The sequence below is a fragment of the Syngnathoides biaculeatus genome, chromosome 2 (genome assembly GCF_019802595.1).
Source record: "Syngnathoides biaculeatus isolate LvHL_M chromosome 2, ASM1980259v1, whole genome shotgun sequence".
NCBI lineage: Eukaryota > Metazoa > Chordata > Actinopteri > Syngnathiformes > Syngnathidae > Syngnathoides > Syngnathoides biaculeatus.
Genome location: NC_084641.1, coordinates 19088808 through 19110494, shown reverse-complemented (window position 1 = coordinate 19110494; position 21687 = coordinate 19088808). Strand labels below are relative to the sequence as shown.

General features: G+C 40.4%; 1 protein-coding gene across 2 annotated transcripts; it reads right to left on the bottom strand.

Moving 5' to 3' along the window:
* Positions 1-385: 385 nt before the first annotated feature.
* racgap1 (Rac GTPase activating protein 1) lies at positions 386-21111 on the bottom strand. Of its 2 annotated transcripts, none has more exons than XM_061839446.1 (17): positions 20962-21111; positions 17735-17824; positions 17292-17494; positions 17042-17184; positions 14759-14828; positions 14621-14674; positions 13543-13620; positions 13238-13355; positions 11422-11564; positions 10285-10449; positions 8808-8903; positions 5428-5626; positions 4780-4885; positions 4559-4691; positions 3072-3195; positions 2718-2814; positions 386-1173 (listed from the first exon to the last, which is right to left on the bottom strand). In XM_061839446.1, exons 2-17 carry the CDS (start codon positions 17817-17819, stop codon positions 1101-1103), a joined length of 1887 nt encoding a protein of 628 aa, XP_061695430.1. In that variant the 5' UTR covers positions 17820-17824; positions 20962-21111; the 3' UTR covers positions 386-1100. The 2 variants fall into 2 exon arrangements, with proteins under 2 accessions (XP_061695430.1, XP_061695421.1); XM_061839437.1 differs by having other exon boundaries at positions 20914-21083.
* Between the last annotated feature and the right edge of the window lie 576 nt (positions 21112-21687).

Sequence of the window (21687 nt, the reverse complement as noted above, 5' to 3'; positions counted from 1 at the left end):
TAGTCCAAGGAGACTCCAGTCTAACCTCATCTGTCAGCCTCTCCATTAATACCGCGAACAGTCCCACCTCCACCTTAAATTCTTAATTAAATTAAATTCAAGTGCTTTGTCCATTCATACTAAATAATGATTAAACAGTCATAACAATGAAATATGCTGATGTGCTCCACAATACTCAAATTCCAGAATAACCCAAAGAATACATGCAATTAGCATTCCACACGTTTTGCATTTTTGCTTTTGCCTCATTATGTTCATTCGGGGTCGGCACAATGACACGCACATATATGTTTGGCACAATTTTTACGCCGGATGCCCTTCCTGACGCAACCCTTCTTATTAACAAGTGTTTTACAAGTACTGTATAAATAACATGAGACATGAATGTTGGAAATTGTATACTGTATTTTAACTATTAAAGTGAGAGAGTACACAACAAACATCTACAGAACAATTCTCTAAAAAGGCATGAAACATCAGCGTGTACCTTCAACAATGAAATGCCGCAAAGTACTCTTCAACCTCTGAGTGACACATGAGTTGAAAAGCGGTCAAAGGAAATGATTAAATGGAGAAAGTCACAAACCAGCCATGACATTTTGACCGTGTGCACATTGTAACGCTATCAAAACCTGTAACAAAGATAGTGCCTTTCTTAATGTAATCATGTTCCATTTTCATTGACTTGGTCAAAAACGAACAGAACGGATTCTACTGTATTTTGGTTACTTTGGTCATGGGAGACAAAGATATTAAAAACTGTTCTCAGTATGATATGCAATTCTAAACTACAATCACAATAAACATTGTTAAATGACTCTCGCGCTCTGAGAGGTTCAATCAAACCGGAACATTTTTTTTTCGTAGAGTCCAAATGTGTGATACAGCTCTTGGATTGGATATCATTTGGTGCAAGAGGTCATTAAATATAGCGGCGGGGTTGCTTTCTTTACATCTAATGTGCACATTTATCAAACGTTCAAGAACATTGCCATTCAATCTGATTTGAAAAGTAAAAAGTCGTTTTGAAAGGTAAAACAACAAAACTACACCTCTCTGTGATGTGAGACAAAAACAAGTATAGCAGAGGGGAAAAACAATTATTTGAGGAGTGGAGATTGAAAGAATCTTCCTTGAGGAAGTGCCGCTGCTGACTTGTTCGTGCTCCTAAATCTAAAAAAATACAAATAAAACCAAACAATCACAATAGTTACAATAATAAGGTCAGTCAAAAGGAAACTTGACTTTTAAATTCCATTAAAGCTGAAAAAAAAAAAAAAAAACTTCACCGAGGGGATTTAAAAAAATAAAGAACAAAACTGTGGCAGATATCCAACTATTCATCCATTGGGAACGGGTCGGTGGTATGTGCGGCTTAGTACGTCATCACAGCACGTGACAAAAACAGACCAATCACGAGAGCTCATTCTGTGTGTAGTGACAATTTGTACCATGTAGGAATCAAGGGTCACATCGGGGGCGGGACGGCCCAATGCGGGTGCGGCAGTATGAAGAGGGCCTTATCCTCATTCAATTCAACGAATGGGGAGTGTCAGCCAAGGCCAGGGGTTGGGAACCTTTTAGGCTGGGAGAGCCACAAACGGCAAATATTTCAAAGTGCAATTTCAAAAGAACTATCCAATATTTCTAAAACTAAATACAAGTGTGTTCATGCATTTTATGGCGGACCAACACTTTAAGAGTACAAGTCTCTAAATTCTTTTAAATAACAACATGATGTTGGTAACCAATGATGACAAAAGAACTTTATTACCATGAATGCGACTTCTTTGATGATGGCTTAGTCGTCCGTTTCATGTCATTAAATTAAACTCCATGCAGCCTTTGAGACTTCCAGCCGTTATTTGTGAATGTAGGTTGGTCTTAATGTTTTTTTTTAAATGTGAGAAACACTTTTCATATGCATAGGTATAACCAAACATTGTCAGTACAGCAATATTCACACGCTGCAGTGTGTGGTATGTGAATTTTTTTCATTTGCCCCCACTTATGTACGCTCGCCAACAATGCTTGCCGACAGAAGCATGTGTTTGTGTAAAAAAAAAAAAATAAAAAAAAAAATCCAGTGGTGGGCAGCGCATAAGCACGCTGTCCTTATAAACCATGAGTGGACCATTTTAAGAGTGGAGGAGGGGGCGGTGCAAGGTAAACTAGGAAGAAGAGTGTGTGACCGTCATTGGAGGCTGTGGAGCAGGTCGTTGTTAAAGAAAGTTACGTGTGGTGCCAAAATGCTCAAAAAAAAAAAAAAAAATAAAAAAAAAAGCCAAGGCTGACATTTTTTTTTTTTTTGGCCACGAAGTCACGTCATCGACTGGACACATTGAGCACCTCTGCTGGATACAATATGTCGTTATAAGGGCTCTGGGAGCCATATGCAACCACCAAAAGAGCCAGGTGTGGCCCACGAGCCATAGGTTCCCAACCCCTGGCCTAGGCCAACAAAATTATACATCACCTTCAATAGCAGCAGTTTAGGGTAGGTGTTCCTTCAGTGTAAACAGCCATATTGACTATGCAAAACTTGAAACGTGGAATCGGTCTCCCAAAAATTCAAAAGGCATTAAAATTAAATGAGATTTCAAAAGCTAGGAAGTGCAGGAGAAAACCCCGTCTAACTCGAGAGACTGATGTCAGTGTATGTTGTGAAGGTACGGAAACGATCAAGTAACAAGTCAGAAGGTTAGGCGCTTGCTTACCTGGGTGTCAGTGAGGATTTAAAGCGCTGTGACAGCGAGCTGGAAGACGGCGTTTTGGTCATCTGCTGCTCCGGAGTCAGGGGGCCGAGCAAGGTCACTGGGGCAGAAGCAACAGTAAACATTAGCACCCAGGGACAACCCTTCTTTTATACCAATGCTTTTAAAACTGGGGGACACAGAGTGTTTCAGTCCCCACATTTTTAATTTTCAGTGCTAACAACACCCCCAGTCAAAGCAGATTCCAAGCGGCTGAGGCAGGGGTGGGAGGGCGGAAAACGGTCATCTCCAAAAAGTGTGAAAATCACCGCTTTAGACAGATCGAGGCACAGGTGGGCCTTCCCGATGAATGCTCACCTCTCTCGGGGGTGTAGCAGTTGGAGTTCTGGAAAATCAGGTGATCCAAGTGTGGCTGCTCATTTTCTGATTTCACATACTGAGCCCAGTAACTCGCAGGCAGGTTCAGCAAATGTTCCACGACCTGAAGAGAGAACAATCAGAACCCCCACAAAGGATTGTGGACCTTACTAAGAAGTGGGGGCTTACAGTGCTGTGAAAAGGTATTTGCTATACTTTTTCAGGACACTAACATTTTTGTGATGTACACAACAGACTAGAAGTACAGTATGAGTGTTCCCATTCGTGAAATTGAGTTGCTAATTTAGCTGTTGAACAAACTATTCACCTATAAAATACAGTCATGGCTTAAAAACATTGGTACCCCCTGGTCTAAAGCCGAGAAAATATTGGTGTCAAAAACTTGACGCAATACAAACTTCAACACACCTTCACTTAAATCCCTTCAAGCATGTCTATTAAAACAGCTTTTCAGATTTACAATTTTTTAGGACATGAGGACAGAGGTGCGAGAGAGGAGGATGCATGAGATAGGTTTAGATGGAAAAAGATGACACGCTGTGGCGACCCCTAACGAGACAAGCCGAAAGAAAAAGAAGAAGACTACATACAGAGACCTGTCGTAAATTTTTAACTAAAAGTGTAGGGACGCGGGACGGTGGAGCAGCTGGTAAAGCAGTTGAAGTCCCGGGTTCAATCCCGGCCCCGCCTGTGTGGAGTTTGCATGTTCTTCCCGTGCCTGTGTGGGTTTTCTCCGAGCACTCCGGTTTCCTCTCACATCCCAAAAACATGCAACATTAATTGGACACTCTTAAATTGCTACTAGGTGTGATTGTGAGTGCGGCTGTTTGTCTCGATGTGTCCTGCGATTGGCTGGCAATCAGTTCAGGGTGTACCCCGCCTCGTGCCCGTTGACAGCTGGGATAGGCTCCAGCACTCGCTGCCACCCTTGTGAGGATAGGCGGCAAAGAAATTGGATGGATGGAAGTGTAGGGAGGTCCCTACCTCAGCAGCCTGTCTTATTCTACAGTAAATAGTTTACCAACATTTTCAATATATAATAAAGGAAATGCACTTCTTCATTGTAAGTTCACAAATTTAAAAAAGGGCCATTCCCAGGGTCATCTGCATCTCAGAGTTAGCTGAAATATGAATAATATTCCTTGAAGTTTACAGGGTTTTACATTGCTCTTTTTAATCAGACAAAAAACATTTGCCAATGTAGGTCAAAATACTGAATATCATCACCCTGGCCAATAATTGATATATTCCTAGGAAGATACACCATGTTTGGATCTCAACTTCTTTTAGAAACGAAATCCATTTTCCTGAGTCAATTATCCACACAAGAGTCGCAGGAGTGCCGGAGCCTATCCCAGCCATCTACGGGCAGGAGGCGGGGTACACCCTGAACTGGTTGCCGCCCAAAATGTTCTGCACAAAATTCACTTTCAAATTGTGCTGAGCCAACAACACAAGCAACATACCTTTGGCTGCCGTTTGGTGTCGTGTAAAATGGTCATGGGGTCCGGGTTGGGAACAGCATGACCCACGATTGTGGGACCAAAAACCCGGGCCAGATTACTGATGTCCATCTTTGTGTCAAAACTCTCAGCCACTCTGAAATATGTCATCACAGACAGTGACAGTTGTTGATGAAACACAACGAAGGAAAGAAATCTGTGTCTTGCACATGGCCACCACTAACCTCTGAAGGTGGAGGATCAAGAAGGCCAGAGTGTCTCGATTGGCATGAGGCAGGAGACCGACGCATTGGTATATCAGGGCTATGCTGTTGTCATCATCGGGAGCCTCTGAGACAGAAAAAAAAATGCATACAATAAGACTCTACATTAATTTGAAGGAAACATGAATGCAAACAATTAAGATTTTTTTTTTTTTCAAGGGAACTAAAATACCCATGCAGTATCCATCACCTGAACTGGGGTAAGTGTTTATACAAGTATACACAGCACTGTACAAATGAGGTAAATAATTGTTTGGATTTTCATCCACGGGGATGCAACAAGACAACTGCACACGCACCAGAAATACAGGCTCGGTGCCAAAATGACAACTGTCAAAAAAATGCAATTCTACTGTATAGCAAATAATATATTCTACTTAGCCTTTCAAACAAAGTGGTGGGGAGGAGAGGTGTAAGAAGCCCACACTGGGAGATTAACTAATTAATTAGCTTTAATATGTGGTATTAAACATTAATTGTCTTCATGCAATTGAGCCTAAATGGAGTGCACTACTTGACCCAGTTTCAAATAGTTTGCTGTCTCAAGAATTATATTGTGGGGGGAAAAAAGCACATTAAGCCTCTCAAGATTCAGTTAGCTAATATTACCGACTGCTTCCATGAATTGACGGTTCAGGTGGAAGGTGAGGAGAGGGTCCTTCAGGTTGCGCAGGAAGTCCTTGAGGAGGCCAGTGATCGCGTGAATGTCGTCCACTTTGCTGAGCACAGGAACAGTTTTACTGCGCAGAAACTTCTCCTTCAGCTCCTTCACTGTGCGATCAGCACCAGAGAGTCTGTACAGTCCAGCCTGAAAGATGAGAGGTTGTTTATCAACAGTTTTGCCGTACCTCCCAGGTTTACAGTATACTGTATACATAGATTGATTTAAAAAAAAAAAAAAGCGTGAAACAAAAGAAACTAAGAACTGGGGGGCTAATTGACCCCTGCGTGGATATTGCGCAATCCGCGTCACTGACCAATCAGAGGCCAGAGATCTGCATAAACCAAAGCCCGTTTTTGCTTCCGCCATTTTCTCTGACAACATTGCATGGTCCAGTATAGGTTTAGTTAGCGTTTTATCGCGTATTTGGGTTATTTAACAAAAAATATGATTAAGAGGTGTAGTCAGGGACTTTGTAATAGTGACGACAGGTATCCTGAAAGGCGAGTTGGTGAAGTTCGATTCGTACCCTTTCCAAAACCGAAGACCCAGTACGAAAAATGCCTTCGATGGATCAAACTTTGTGGAAGACCGCATCATCAACTAAATCCATCTAATATCAACCGGAACAGATATGTTTGCACGAAGGTATGCCCTATATTTGATTTTCAATACATGTCTCGTATAAATGAATTTGAAGTTCTTCGCTAGCATAACACTGCTGCGTGTGAACGATTGACACACTTATTCTTTGTTGAGCGATATTTAGCGATGATCGGACTGCACAAACGTATTGATTTCTTGCTGGCTCGCGGCCAGAACCTTAACCAGACTGTGTTTGCACGAAGATATGCCCTAAATTTGATTTTTAATATACGTCTCGTATAATGAATAAATGCGCATTGTGTTCTGTATCCTGATTCACTAAGCAGAGATGAAAGTGGACGTTGGTGAAAATTCCTGAAAATACAAATGTGAGCACTAGGGGGGCTCTCACCCCCGGAAATTTTTGAAAAATGTGGCGCCTCTGCAATATCTGTGAACAAAATTTAAAGTAAAAAGTCCTGGCAAAAAAAAAAAAAAGGGGGCAGAAATTCCCCAAGGGCCAAACCCAGATTATTTTGCCCCCCATCCCCCTATCATTGGATAGCACAAAATCACATTTGTCATTAAAATATGCCATCTTATCTCAAGACAAATGAATTAAGTGAACTATTCATTCAAAAGACATCTAAAATTGTCCTTTTCCCCACATTATACATATTACAGATACAGCATATACACGAAAATATATCCTAGAATTTCCACACCGTACAGCAGAACATATTAAAGAAGTTCTTAGAAGATCTGTAGTAATTACTATTAACATTTAAGTCTCAAACTTATGTCGTGTACTGAAACACTCAACCACATTGCCCACTATCTTAGATATAGATCTAGTAATACTAATAGTATAATCAGTTGCCTTTAACATTTAACAACACAAAACTGTGCCAAACAAATATGAGCGTTTCATCTGAGATGACACGCACGCTGTGGCGACCCCTAACGGGACAAGCCGAAAGAAACTTACTTACACAGACTCACTCACTCACATTTGAAAAATGTACGGGTGTGGTCAGTCATGCTCGCAGATAAAGTTGCGGGTGTGATTCGGGATGGTCTTAAAATAACTTACTGGATTAATACAACATAACCGTAAATTAAAAATTAAATAAACAAATACATAAACTAAAATAGAAAGCTAAAATTTCAAACTCAGAAATGATAATTTCCAATTTCAACTGATATTAGTAGAACAGGATATGAAACGGTATTTGAAATTTTTCATCAATAAATCTGACAAACTTGATCTGAAGAAAAGTTAAATGCACTGGCCTGTCAAGGAATAAACACGAATGGTCTACACTGGCAATGTAATGAAGATGCTGAAAGTTTACTTCAACATAATCGGCGTTTGTGGCAACAAGCTAGCGATACATTGGAACAAACATTCCTGTGGTTGTGACGTATTGTTGGGGGGCACGCACCACGTGACTGCCGTAAATAGGAGGCCGGCTTCCTGGAATGTGCCTTTATGTGCATGCGCTCGACGTATTGGCCACACCTGAATTAAGCGACGAGGTGGATGATAGTCTTGATGTTTTTTTTTTACGCTGTCACACTGCCTCGCGATGGACGTAATGAGCACCCTTGGTGTAACTGAATTTCCTTTTGACATGCCTCATGATGTTGATGACTGTCGACGTAAATGCGCTCCCATTACGTGAAGCAGTTCTGAACATGCGCTTTTGTACTTGCTCCGTATATGCGCAGTACGGTTAACTTGCATTTCCTGTTTCCGGGTGGATACCGGTTGTTTTGGAGCATGCTCATTCAGTTAACAACGTTTATGAAATAAACACGTAAATTAATGTCAAGACCACACAAAATAAGAGACGTCTTGAGAGAATGCGAGGAGAGGGGCGTTATTGTTATTAGTGATAGTGCCTCAACATGGCTACGCTCATGAAAGCAAAACAACGAACTCAAATGCATGTTTGTTCAATGTTGTCAACTAATATCTGGATTAATTTTAGGCAATTTTTCCTCAATTTCCCGAAGCAATTTTCATGAAAATTTAAAAATCTGGAATTCCGGGAAAATCCGAAGGACTGTCATCACTGACTAGGGAAGCTCCAGACAATGTGGAGTTACAGGTGCTCAGTCATTAGAGGATTACCGTAATTCCCGGCCTACAGAGCGCACCTAGTTATAAGCGTCGGTACACAGAAAGAGTTTAACGTCAGGGCGGCGCTAGCTTATAACCAGGTGCGATAACGCTAGCGCCGCATCACCGCATAAACCGCAGGGTTAAAAGCGTGTGAAAAAAGTCGCAGCTTGTAGGCCAGAAATTACGGTCATTCTGAAATGTGAAAGCACACATGAAACCCATCATGGTCTCTTAGCCAAGCACAGATAGTGAAGAGCAGGGACAGTTCATCTGAAAATCTACAAAAGGTTTGAACTTGAAGATATAGTGTGTGCTTAAGTGTTTTAACAGCCTTAAAACATAAAAAAAAGGGGGGGGTGTAAATCAAAAACTGAAAAAAAAAAAGAAAACCAAAACACCAAAAACATTGTCAATAAAAGAAAATATGAACAAAAAAAGGGAAAAAAATTAACTTCTAATGATTTAACTTAAAACTGTTTTTTTGTCAGAACGTAACACTCGCGTTAAACGAGGGAACACTGTATATAGTAGATCCTTTAGCAGCCACGACAGAACAAGAACTGGGATCTGTGGCTTGAATGCAGATTACCTTTAGGAGAGAAAAGGCCCACATACCTCATGCAACCCACGTTGCTCAATCTCACCGACGCAGTGGACCACAAGAGGGGGAATCTTTGGCGAAACGTTTGGGACGTAGTCTGCAAGAACACCCTGGACACAAGCAATCAAGGTCATATGCCGTGTTTCAACCAAGATCGCAAACTCCCACTGATTTGACCTAACAGTGGGGTCGCAAGTCTTCCATGTAACTTTATTATTTGCTCCAAAAGAAAACAGAATATATAACCATTTCAGAAAAGAAAAAAAACAAAACAAAATGAAATACTGACAAAAAAACTACGCTAGGGCTTTCAGATCTATCAAGAATGATGACGTAAACATCAAGAATGAGGGCTTCAAGATGTTGGCCTTCTAGGTTAAGCTTCCGCTGTTTACATGGTGAATATGCTCACCAAAGCACAAATCACTAAAAAAAACAAAAAAAAAAAACAAACAAACTGATAAACATTCGAAATCAGGGGTCTCAACTGGTGGCTGCAGGCCATTTGCAGCCCACACTGATATGAAAGTTTCATGATAGTGCAGGACTCTAGTTTTACATGAACAGCACCTTTATAGTATTGTGTGTGGAGCTGATGAAGTGAACCAATCATATTGGGGTATATGGCTCTCGGGGGGCTTGGGGTCAAATCGACCAAGCTTGATGCAAGCAGAGAAAGATTTTTTTCAATGAGTGAAAGTTACAGCAGTGTTGCCACGGAGAGTGTTATTAGTACTTATTTACCCCATTTTGTGTTAAGAAATAAAAAAGATGATTGAGAAGATTGGATTTTAAAAAATTTCGAATATGAATAGCGCACTCGTGCATGTGCACCGAGGCTGGCCAGATTCTGCCTCCAGCGACCCGAAGGGATATTGAGTTTGAGACCCCTGTTCAAAACCAATGTTCTACCACTATGACATAATACCAATATGAATTTTCAAGGGTGTAGCCTGGAAGCAAGTTAAAGTAAGCCGTCTGAACATGATCCAGCCCTCACTACCTACCAAGGAATTTCACATTAACCCGCCCGCGCACCTCAGAGACAATGAAATATAGAAAACCATGTCTTATAAACCCCCTCCTCTCGATGTAAAAATTAAAAATACCATCCGATCAGAATCTAAGTGGTCTAAAAACCAAAACAGATTTAAATAAATAAAAAAACAGTGACAGAGCAAGTTATTAAAGCACCAATTTAGGAAACTAGTGAGTGAACATTAGCTTAGCCTGCTACAAACTCAAGAGGCATAAGCAAGTGGATGACAATGTCCTGGCTTCTCTTGAAAAAGGCTTTGGATCCAAATGAGACCAACTGGGTTAAATTATGGTTTTAAAAAAAAATGTAGTCCAAAGGATAAATGCAGTGTCTTCTTTCTTTTTTCTTTAAATGATTCAGGGAGAAACTGAATGTTAGTCCCGGTTCTAAGATGTATTATGGACAACAATAGAGCTAAATGTTAAAAAGGGATGACAAAAGATTTGGCCCACCTCCCCAATTTTTACAGGTGTACTTCCTAGGTTAGGGATGCATGGAAGCGGGCATCGGTCCCGACACTCTGGGTGCGAAACCACCCGGCAGTCACAGCATCTTAAGGCAATCTTGCCAAACTTGATCCTCTTCCCGCAAGGCACGCAGGACTCGGGCTTGATGACCTGAAAAGAAAAAAAAAAAAAAAAAAAAAAAAAAAAAAAAAAAAATGGGAGTGAGGAGGAGATTGCAAGAAAGACAACAGGTCAACTATAACTGAGACATGTGCAAGGATGACAAACTAAGACTAAGATGTTTTTTTTTTTTTTCCGGATTGTCATGTCATATTTTGCATGTAGGGAATTGAACCACAGCAACTGTCCATAAAATCCTCACAGCAGCTAATCAGTGCAACAGCTAATGTCCTGGAGCCAGTGATATTGGAGCATTGCATGTCCGGCCAGGCAAGCAAATGGGAATCCTTACAACAACACAAATATGTCACCAATAAAAAGGTGGAAGGAAGTGCCCTGGGATGCGGAATTGAATTCTTGACGAGATTCCTGTATCGTGGTATTTTGGTCTAATAAAACCCTTGCTTTGAGCTCCTGTGCCATTAACATGCAAAAAAAAAAAAAAAAAAAATTGAGCCTCTAAATTAAACGTTCCTCCTCAAATGATGAAATGGGCAAAACTGCTCCTCAAAGAACAATGAAATGAGCATTTGAAGCACATAGTGTGTGTGTGCGTGTACATTTTACAAACACACATCCTTTCTGAGCTACTTATGCTCACGAGGGTCGTGGGAGTGGTGGAGCCTATCCGAGCTAATATCGGGCAGGAGGCGTGGTACACTCTGTATTGTCTGCCAACCAATCGCAGGGTACATGGAGACAGACTAATGCTGCACTCACAATCGCACCTCGGGGTAATTTAGAGTGTCCAACTCATGCATGAGTTTGGGATTTGGGAGGAAACCGGAGTGCCTGGAGAAAACCCACGCAGGCATAGGGAGAACATGCAAAATCTACACGGGAGGGGCCAGGATTTGAACCACGGTCCTCGGAACTGAGGCCAACGCTCACGAGTCGCGCCACCTTTATATTTTTTCAAGTGGTTGAACAATAATTGTAAGTATTACCAATAAGTATTCTTACCGTTTTGGAAACAAACTCGTGCTGACGGACACCTTTGTTTTTCTGTGGAGTGGCGGGTTCATTTTCTTTGGCAACTCCTTGGTTGATGGGCTGCTTGAAAACATCCGCAGATGTGACTGATTCAGAGTCTGACTCCATGGTAGCTGAGCCAAACACAAACGATAAGAAATGTATAATTAGTAGCACACAACCCAATAAGGGAAAAGCTGACTGTATGAGGTCATTTCCCCTTCTCCCCCAAAATAAATAAAAGTTGAAAAAAAACAAAACTGACTTTCTTTACATCCGCCCAAGACTACCTTTTGTGGAACACACAAAAAACGTTGGTATAATATATGAAACTACACAAATATGGAGCTTGCCTATGCACATTTTGGAGTCACAGGCCTGGTAACTCAATTGGGGATGTGATAAAATTAAGTCAACTGGCTAGCACACATTTAATTCAGCTTCGTAGCAACTTACATAAATCTAAGTGAGGATGTGCTCAAAAGTGATTTCACAACATAAATTCTCTATGCACTTGGACCGAAGTATAATATATATATATATAGACGTGGAAAACCATGAAATCAAATTCTGTACATTTCATACTACCATAAAGACTCTGAAAAACTGCATACTGCATGTATACAAATGCTTCGTGATAAGAGTATGGCTATTAAACACCTTAAACTCATGTCTTAAAGCACCATTGTACAGATTAGGGGTGCTTTGATGAGAGATGTTGCACTGTTCGTCTGAAATCATTAACTGATTGTATCATATTACAGTTTAGTCTTTTCCTTGCAGCTCTAGATGAAGGTCATTCAACATGTTGGTCAGATCTGTTAAAAATCCCAAGTCGAGTAGCCACTGGTCGTCATTTTGTTGGTTACGGTATATTCCTCATATTTAGCTTCGCGGGAATGGGGTGGGGATTTTTGCAGAAATTTGCCTTGTCTAAGCCATCACAGATGTGAGCAGAATAGGCATATTTAAGGAGATCTGGCGTGAATAGAACAAGCGATCATCATTGCAAAATTAATTTTTGTCTTTCATATTTGGCATTTTTGGGTATAACAGTGTATTATACAGTGGTAATTAAGGAAGTCCAAGAAAGCATCATCTTCCCTGCACTTGGCGCTAAACCCATTCGAGCGGCCTACCACTGCTGGTGCTCCATCGGTGGTGATGGACATCAATTTATACACTAGGAGCTGAGTTTTTTTTTTTTTTTTCAACAAAGTTTTTAATAGACTGAAATATGTTCTCTCCTTGCATGTGTGTTCTTTCATGGGCACGATTGTTAACCATTCCTTTTTTTCCCCCATCATCGACAAGTAGAGCAATTGCAGACTGGCAGATGAGGCAAATGCACTGTGAAAATGACTGAGGGGAAAAACAAAAGTTCTCTTCCCATTCCGTATGGAAGTAGTATGTTTTAGTTTTTTTTTTTTCCCCATCCAGCTCCCCCACTCATTTTAGGAGAACTTCGAGGGAAACTCGCTCGAGCACGGTGTTGTGCACATTTATGGAGTGATACTTCAGAAAAGATCAGGATTGGTCAAACCAGCTGGCAGTCAAGTGACAAATTTCATAGAGAGGATTATATAGCCTGATGGCTACGATTTAATGCCATGTGTTACACCCAGACTACCTTCGCGATTGACCAGTAGATCGCAGTCAACGTATTGGGCACACCTGAATCAAGTGATGGGATGGATGATAGGCTGACATTTTTTTTTTTTTGTAGTGTGGTCATACCATCAACCAATGACGATAGACTCATTGTGCACCCTTGGTATAGAAAGAAACAAGGAGACAGTTTGCTTACCAGTCTTTCTCTTGCTACGAGTCCAGTAAGGAATCGTCTCAATGGTAGAAACCGCCTCAACAGGCCCGCCATCTGCCGGGACAGTCACGGTGGTGGTGGTCACCAGGCTCTCATTGGGCTGTCATAAAAATAAGATTAGCTTAATTCCAAACAAACAACATAAAAGCCTAAAGTTAGGTACAGTGATGAGTCTCTTCTTGTTGCACAGCACTCAATTTTGGTTGCAGATCATCTTGATTAAGCCAGGATGTATTCCTCACAGGAATAAAAAAAAAAATGAACGAATAAATAAATAAATATTTTACCCTCTCCTTCGTCACAACTGCTGACCGAGTTCTTTTCGAAACTCCTGAAGGGCCGTCCACATGATGTCGAGATGATCGCTGAAATGCATATGATGTACGCTTCAGACAAGCATAACATTGCAATTAAAAGCATCCAAGTTAACATGGGCAGTGTTGAAAGTTGACCGTGGTTTTAAAAAAATCATGGTTTTCAGTACCTGCTAAATTGCCATCTTTTTTGGGGTGGGGGGAGTCCAACTGCAATACTTGACTTTTATTAATTATTATTATTTTACTGCGCAGCGCAGTTAGATTCTCTCTATGCCTCCCCTACGCCTCCACGTTGGTCCACCCACACTCAAACAGTCTCTCCCTTACCCGTGTACTTCAGTATTATATTAATCCACCGGTACTTTTAAATTATAAGTTCATTTTCACAAGTGGCATAGCAGCGGTGATGTACTCTTTTGTTTCCGCTCGCTGTGTTTTGTAGCCATATGTTGTATATTACCGTATTTACCAAGATTCATACATACATTTTAATTTGCCTGTTATTTTTCTCTTCAAAGGTAGCTAACCTCTGCTTTAACAGTTCCAGCCAGAGTAGTGTGAAAAGCATACCACACAATCACTTATTTTGCGACTGTTGTGACTTCATGTGATAGCTTAGCGATTAGCATGGTGTTTCTATAATTCATCATGGCAAGAAAATTTCATTACGGTAAAAAGACATTCATCTTTCTTATTAGACCGTTTATGTCACTCAGTTTGTTGTATTGTTATTAACATTCATGCTTATTTCCCATGTATGGTTGATTTATGGAACTACTGTACAATCTCTTTGACCTCACAGTCAATACAACCGGATATTCAGCAACGCTCGACAAGGCATTGCTGATTAATAAATTATTCATTATGCTGATGTGTAGGTACTTGCATGGCAGTTGTCAATTTTCAACATGTGGGATGTTATTTCGGGAGTTTTTTTTTTTTCCCCAGAAGGAATGTTTTCTGAACCGAAACACGACATTTTCGGCTGAAGCATTGGAGCGGCTGAAATTGTGGTGCATCACCATCCCATGCCAACACCAAAGCATACCCTCTTTTGTCGCTTCCTGAGTCGCACTGGCTTCACACCGGCCGTGTCCCAATCCTATTACAGATCAAGCACAATTGCACGTGGCTTTGTTGTTATTGTTGTTGAAATTGAGTTTAACATTCGATAAAAGTAACTTACAAGAGAGTCGTCAGTTTTGTCGAAGCTGATATCTGATAAGATGGAGCCAGACTCATCTATGGTGGTCAGTCTAGACAACACAAGAAAATGAAGAAAGATGCACTATATTTTGAGCAATTATGTACATGTGGATACAGTAAAGGAATAGATCATTTAAATAGACACCTTGCACCATCTTGTGATCAGATCAGTGATAGATTTTTTTTTTTTTTACATCATTTTATAATCATGTAAAGCCTGATTGTTACATCCCTAAACTTTGTTCTAGCGTCCAATTTGAGACAGGCCTATCTCTACCTGATGCCTGCTTCAAGCTGTGCCAAATGAATCACATGCTCTTCTTTAAGCACTCACATTCTGGAAAAGAATAGACTAAATATCAGTCTGTTTCATTTCTTTCTTATACTATTATCAACTTCAAAAGGTTAATACCCACTGCATCCTCAAGGATTTTGGAATGAACGTGTACAGCTTTCTAAAATCCACAAGATGGCGGCATATATTTATAAACAGCCCACCCCACCCCCACCCCCATACAAATGTACAATGGGCATTATTGACTTTTGACAATTTTTTTTGAGGGGGTGTGGGGGTGTTAGTGGCATTTTTCTTATGTTGTGTATGACATTTACAATAAATCTGGCTGAACAAAAGTATGTGTGTGTGTGGAAGGAATGATGTTCATGTGTATAATGTGGCTCTTTGAGGGTATGGCTCTTGAACTCTGTCTGGTTGGCCACCCCTGAGCTATATCACTCATTCATAGCCTCAATTGAGTTCAAAAAGGAGACTTGCACGTATCACATCTAAAAGTATGTCATTATTGTTGCACGTTTAGCTTTGCAGTAAACAAAGGCTGGGTGTCAACCAGTTTAAAGCACGGTCAGGCAGGGCAAACTGCGCGCACACAAACATGCAATCTGGGTGTCGACGTCACTTGTATTATCCAGGTATTAAAAATACCCCGAAAAGTTAGATATTTGATAGAAAACAAAGCTATTACTGTTCCTATTGGCAAACTCTTTGTACCTTTTGGATTATATTGACACTATGAGATTTAAAGTGTCAGAAAATGGATAAAATCTCTGCCCCCCCAAACTTGATCAGATGAAAAACCAGACATGCAATTTGACTAAATGAAAGACTGAAAAATACCCCGGGGGGGCGGGGGGGTCTGGGGGCTTAAGCATGATCAATTTTAACATGCAAGTTTTATAAATTGTATTGTGAATGAAATATCCCTAGTACACCTATAAATAAATGCTATTGTGTTTTCAAAATGTACACAATATGATCGTTCATTATTTGCATACTTTTATCCCCCCCCAAAATTACAAAATTCAACTCAGTAAACTACTAAATTGAATTCAGATTTAGATCATGCCATGCAACGTGCCTTCATAGCGCTTATAATGTATCATTCAAAAAAAATTTCATTTTCTTGTTTTAGTTAATGATTGAAACATGATTTTGACAACAATTATTCACGTCATGTGCCTTTATCAGTAAATAACACAGGCATTTTTTATGAGTAATTGCTTCTGAACTCTCACCTTGTTATTGATTACCGTCTGCAACTGGGGTTGGTTGTTGGCCTTGGGTTGACATCTTAAAATGTACGAGCTATGGAAAAGTTTGTTTTTGTTGCTTCCAGTTGTTTGATGTGTTTTTGCCGTCACGTGAACTTCCAATGCCTTGAAACTTATTGAGATCCATTGTCAATAGTATCCTGACCCCATGTGCACAATGCTTCACCAGGTCGATCAATTTGGCGAGTGAAATCGCTTAACAGAGTGGTAACGTCCTTCTTTTCAACTGTATCAACAATTTCGCCTTCCATCCAATCCCATCAGAACTTATTTTTGACCCATCAATCTCTTTCACGCGAGAGGCGTCTTTCGTCTTGAGCACCGCCATCCTGTTCACTTGAAAATGGCCCCATGATCTGCTTCGTATACAACAAGCGTTTTCATTGGCCAGGAGGATCACATTCGACCAATCAACAGACGTGTATTTAATCTTCCACCTCGCTCGCAAAAGTCGGACCGGAATATGAATGAGTGTGGATTTTGGCACGGGTCACGACGCAGAATATTGCAGAAAAACAGAGAATATATATCATTTTTTATCAATGCAATTTAAAAAGACGGAATTCCACCTATGAACGGAAAAATCACGTCTGAAAAAAATGACAAAAATCACGTGATCTCATCGGTTTTCTATCCCGTGATTGATCAGATTGGGACATCCCCAGAAAAGACCACGTGTACATGTGATTGTTACCTTCGGCTGGTATTCAGAGCAGCTGGTCCCTGGCTGTTTGTGTTGAGGAAGGCCAGAGCAGACCTTTGTTCTGCACTCAGCTGGATGCTGTTAGAAGAACCCTCGCTTGTTAGAAGATCCCTGATTAACTGAATCTGACGGTCCTGCATCAAAGTTTGTGAAACAACACCGTTCAACATGCTGGTAGACAAACATCAATGGAATACATTAATGCATCTTTGCAAATGTTACGCAGTCCACACAAACACACCAGCTTATCGCAATCAGCCTCAGCCTTCTGCCTGCGCCGAATCTCTACGTCCACTTGATTTCGGGCATGCTTCAATTTCACCTCCAAGGACCCCCTCTCAGTCTCGGTTTTGGTGAGAATCTCTTTGCAGGAGTCCAGATTCTCCTCTGCCATCAGCCACTTGCGTCGGCAGTCTTCAAAGTTCTGAGCCATGAGAATGAAGCCTGGTACAGAGAATAGTTTTATTTTAACAGAATCTTCTTTGAACTTCAAAGCGGTGCCTGTGACTTGGGAGTGTGTTACAACACCTCTGCTTCTCATTTATTTGTACTTTACATTTCAAGCTTATGTACAACACTTTTGTTTTACGAGTGTGGCTGTTTATTGAAAGTGCTCCACAAATAAAGGGTAAGTGCGTTTTGTCACATGTCAGATTTAGAAGGGGGAAAAAAAAAAATACTCACTGCATTCCACACCCTCATTGAGAAGTTCAACTTGCGAGCGCATCTTCTCATATAAACTCTGGAGGCTCAGCACAGTGTTCTCCATGGTGGCTTTTTTTTTTGCAGGGGGTGAGAAAGAGAGAGAGAGAGAAAGAATTTAAATACAATACAAAGATGATGACGAATGCTTAAAGACATGAAAGACGGATTTGGTTTGGGTTGGGATGGGTTTGAGATGCTTTTGATCTCACAAATTGGTCAAACGACCGACCTACTATAGTATGACTACTAACTATATTCATCCATGTTTGGTTCAGGGATCGTCATAATGGTTTTTTCCCCCACAATGATTTAAATAGGTGCAAAATAACAATATATGAATACGTCAAAGGTGGCCACCTTGCACTGGGTCCTGCATCCGCTGCTTCTGAGTTCCGGGCACCAGTGGCCTAGTAGGCTCAAAGTCTCGGGTTGCTTCCAACTATCTTGAGCAGTGATTTCTAGGCTTTACACAATCGGGATTTTTGGAGCCAATCATTGAATTTAAAGGGGAATTCCACTGGTTTGCATGAACAATGTATCTAATAGGTCATAATATGTACTCTATTTTGACAATGTGATGTTAAATCCTCTCGCCTTTAATTGTGTTTTGAGAAGATTTTTTTTAATCAACAATTAAAAATTTTCAGAAGCGCTGCCATTATTGAGAGTCACATGACCTACGTGCGCAGATGTGACACGTACCGTGCCACAACAAAGGCTCGATTTCATGTGACACCATTTATGCCCAGCCCTGATTTCTCTGATTTATCCTCATCTGATGAAGAAATAGCAGTATCGGTTGATCGGGAAGATGGAGGAATACTTCCATACACAGCCGTGAGCGGCACAGCTCCGGGGCTCGGGGGAGCCGTGAGCTCGCCTCCCGAGCCGTGCGGGCGAGCTCCAGGGCTAGGGGAGCGTGCTCCCGGCTGTGTGTGGAAGTATTCCTCAGTCTTCCCGATCAACCGAGACTGCTATTCCTTCATCAGATGAGGATAAATCCAAGAAATCAGTGCTGGGCATAAATGGTGTCCCATGTAATCGAGCCTTTGTTACGGCACGTAACATCTGCGCACATAGGTCATGTGACTCGCGAAAATGGCAGCGCCCCTGAAAATTCGTAATTGTCGAAAAAAATCTGAAAACACTATTAAATGAGAGAGGGTTTGACATCACATTGTCAAAGTAGAGTACATATTACATGACCTATTGGATACACTGTTCATGCAAAGCCCTGGATTTCCCCTTTAAAAAATAAAAAATAACTGATCAATGATCCCATCGCAAGATGGAGTAATGTGTCCACTTAAATGACTTGTTAATTTCCTGTATATACTTAATTGCTTGGAAAAAAATATACATTTGCAATAAATAATGTATCTTTGTTCACTTGTTTGTGCCAGTGAGGCATAGTGACAGACAGAACAAATAAAGGGTCTTCTATTAGATGGCAGGACCAACATACAGTAACTAAAGATTCTACTTTTTGTGACATTTTTGATTGTTGGTGCGACGTCAGATTTTTTTTTTTTTTTTAATTGTAAAATATGTGCCTTTGAGCTTTAAGGTTGGAAATCACTGCTCTCGTCAGGTCAAATCATCATTAGTAAATGGCAAAATTGTGTGTGAACCTACTGTAATTAAATTACTTCACACACACCAAAGCTTCAGAGCGTGATTTGACAAAACACCTGGATGGTCACTTACAACCATTAGTGCAGGAACACCAACATTTTGTTGCTTGCATTGCAAGCTGTATCATTTAAAGCACGTGAACATACCTCAAAAGCTAGCCTGAAACATCTTCTCCCGAGCACTGGTGACCAACGACTTATTTTTCACCATTTGCACACCACAATTCATTATTGTTGTCATCGCCATGGCGACAAGTGCATTCCGTCTCCTTTGAGTTGACAAGATGAAGCCCAGTGAGCGTAAAAAAATGTGATGCAGTGGTAATGGAATATAAGATTTATATAAATAGTGAAAGACTAAATGTGTCTTTTCTTATCTAGGCATTACATGTCTGTTCTGCAGAATTTTTAAAAATCCCTTTATTGGTAGTCAGACATTTCCACTACTACAAGACACATGACAAGGCTAAAAATAAAACTAGATTTTCGATTCAAAAATACTGTACACATGACATGGAATAAATATTTTTTGCGGTTCCTATCAAATCAACGAATTATGAACTTAAAGCCGATCAGCATAAAATGCTAATTATAGTCCAATAAGGCCCATATACTGTAAAGTCTAGTGATTTCCAGCCTTTATGGAGCAAAGGCATTTTACAAGTGAAAAATCTCATGGCACAAAACCAAACCATTGATTACTCCCGACATCTAACAGAAGAGCATTGTCACTGTGCTTCACAGCCCTAAATCCATGAAAAGAGTGAAAATGTATTTCTTTTATATATTTTTTACAGCAGTTAAGTACAATTTTAATATTTTCCACTCCGCACCTGAAGAATGCTCACGGCACATTGGGTGAGAATCACAAGTCTAGAGTACCTCTTGGGCTTCAGCGAGTTTAGTTTACTGGCAAGGTATATTTTTTATCAAAGCTAAAATATTCCTAGAAAGAACAAAAAATCTGACTTCTGGGACCTCGTGATTTCACAGCAATGTGGTTAGTAACTAAACTTTTTTTTTTTAATGGAAAAGGCTACCAGAGCAACCTGGTTCCAGTGACCTTTGTTTTTCAGTAATCAGAATATCTGGTTCTTCTGTCTTTTTCAGTTTTACCTTTTCCCTGACATTCGAAAGGCCAAAACCTTTTTAAACAGAAGAGGAAATAAACAAGCGAACCGCATGAAGGCATATAATTCCCCATCACTCATTTAAATTTCAGTCGTTCGAGTGTTACATCTTAAAAAAAAAAAAAAACATTTTACATGATTATCTTGTAACCTTTCTCCAGCCACGCAGAATTAAAAAAAAAAAAAAGCAAAAATTCGGCGTGTAGCTTTTGATGCTTAATGTTGCTCGTCCCAGCGTTACATATAATCCAGTGAATATGAGAACACGATCGTTATGCGAGTGAACAGACGGTGGACGTTAACAACGGTGCATTCGATGACCGATAGTTTGTCAAAGAGTGCCCCCAAGGCCCATATCCAAAAACAACAACAACAACAAAAAAAGAGAGCCTACCTATTTTACTCTGCGCGGGGCTGAAAAAAAATATGTCCGTCGACAAACCTCTTCCAGCAAAGTTGAATCCCACTCGTACGGCGGCCTTCGATTTTTTTCACCGACCGGCACCAAACCTTCACAGTTCTTCGGTTGGCGTTTGATCCTACTGCAACCAGCGCGTGTATATTTAAAATTTCGCCGTTAGCCAATCAGGAGCTTCACTATGCCGCTGATGCTTGGTGACGTCACGTACGTCACGTCCAAAGTAAAAAAAAAATACGCGGCACACTTCCGGTTAGAACTTTCAAATTTAAAGTCAAGAGCGGATCAAAAGCTCTTTCATGTTATTTGACACAGTAAAAGCAATGAGAAAAAAGGGTGAATGGCTGGAATAATGAGTTTAATCACTTTTCTGACATCATCTGGTATTGCATTGTTGATATATATACATATATATATCAACAAATATATATAATGAAAAGATCTATAATAGCCAGAAATGTGTGGACATTTTTCAATAGCCTTGGAAACCAATAACATACTAAAGTGTCACTATAAAATAAAATGTGAACGGTTGGGCTTTGATCTCCATAAAGGTATAGTACATTAATTGACACTGTTAATTTGGCATCTTGGCTATGAAATTCTCAAGCACGCTGAAAATAAATCCCAGCACCTGTAAAATTTGAGATATAAATAACAACAACAATAATAATAAGAATAATAATATTGGGCGGCACAGTGGATCAGCTGGTAAAGCGTTGGCCTCACAGTTCTGAGGAACTGGGTTTG

Coding starts and splice junctions, on each gene's coding strand:
- racgap1 (XM_061839446.1), bottom strand. CDS start 17,819: ATGGAGAACACTGTGCTGAGCCTCCAGAGTTTATATGAGAAGATGCGC. Junction 11,565..13,237: donor TCGTAGCAAGAGAAAGACTG/GTAAGCAAACTG, acceptor TGTTTGGCTCAG/CTACCATGGAGTCAGACTCT. Junction 1,174..2,717: donor AAATCCTCACTGACACCCAG/GTAAGCAAGCGC, acceptor GTATTTTTTTAG/ATTTAGGAGCACGAACAAGT.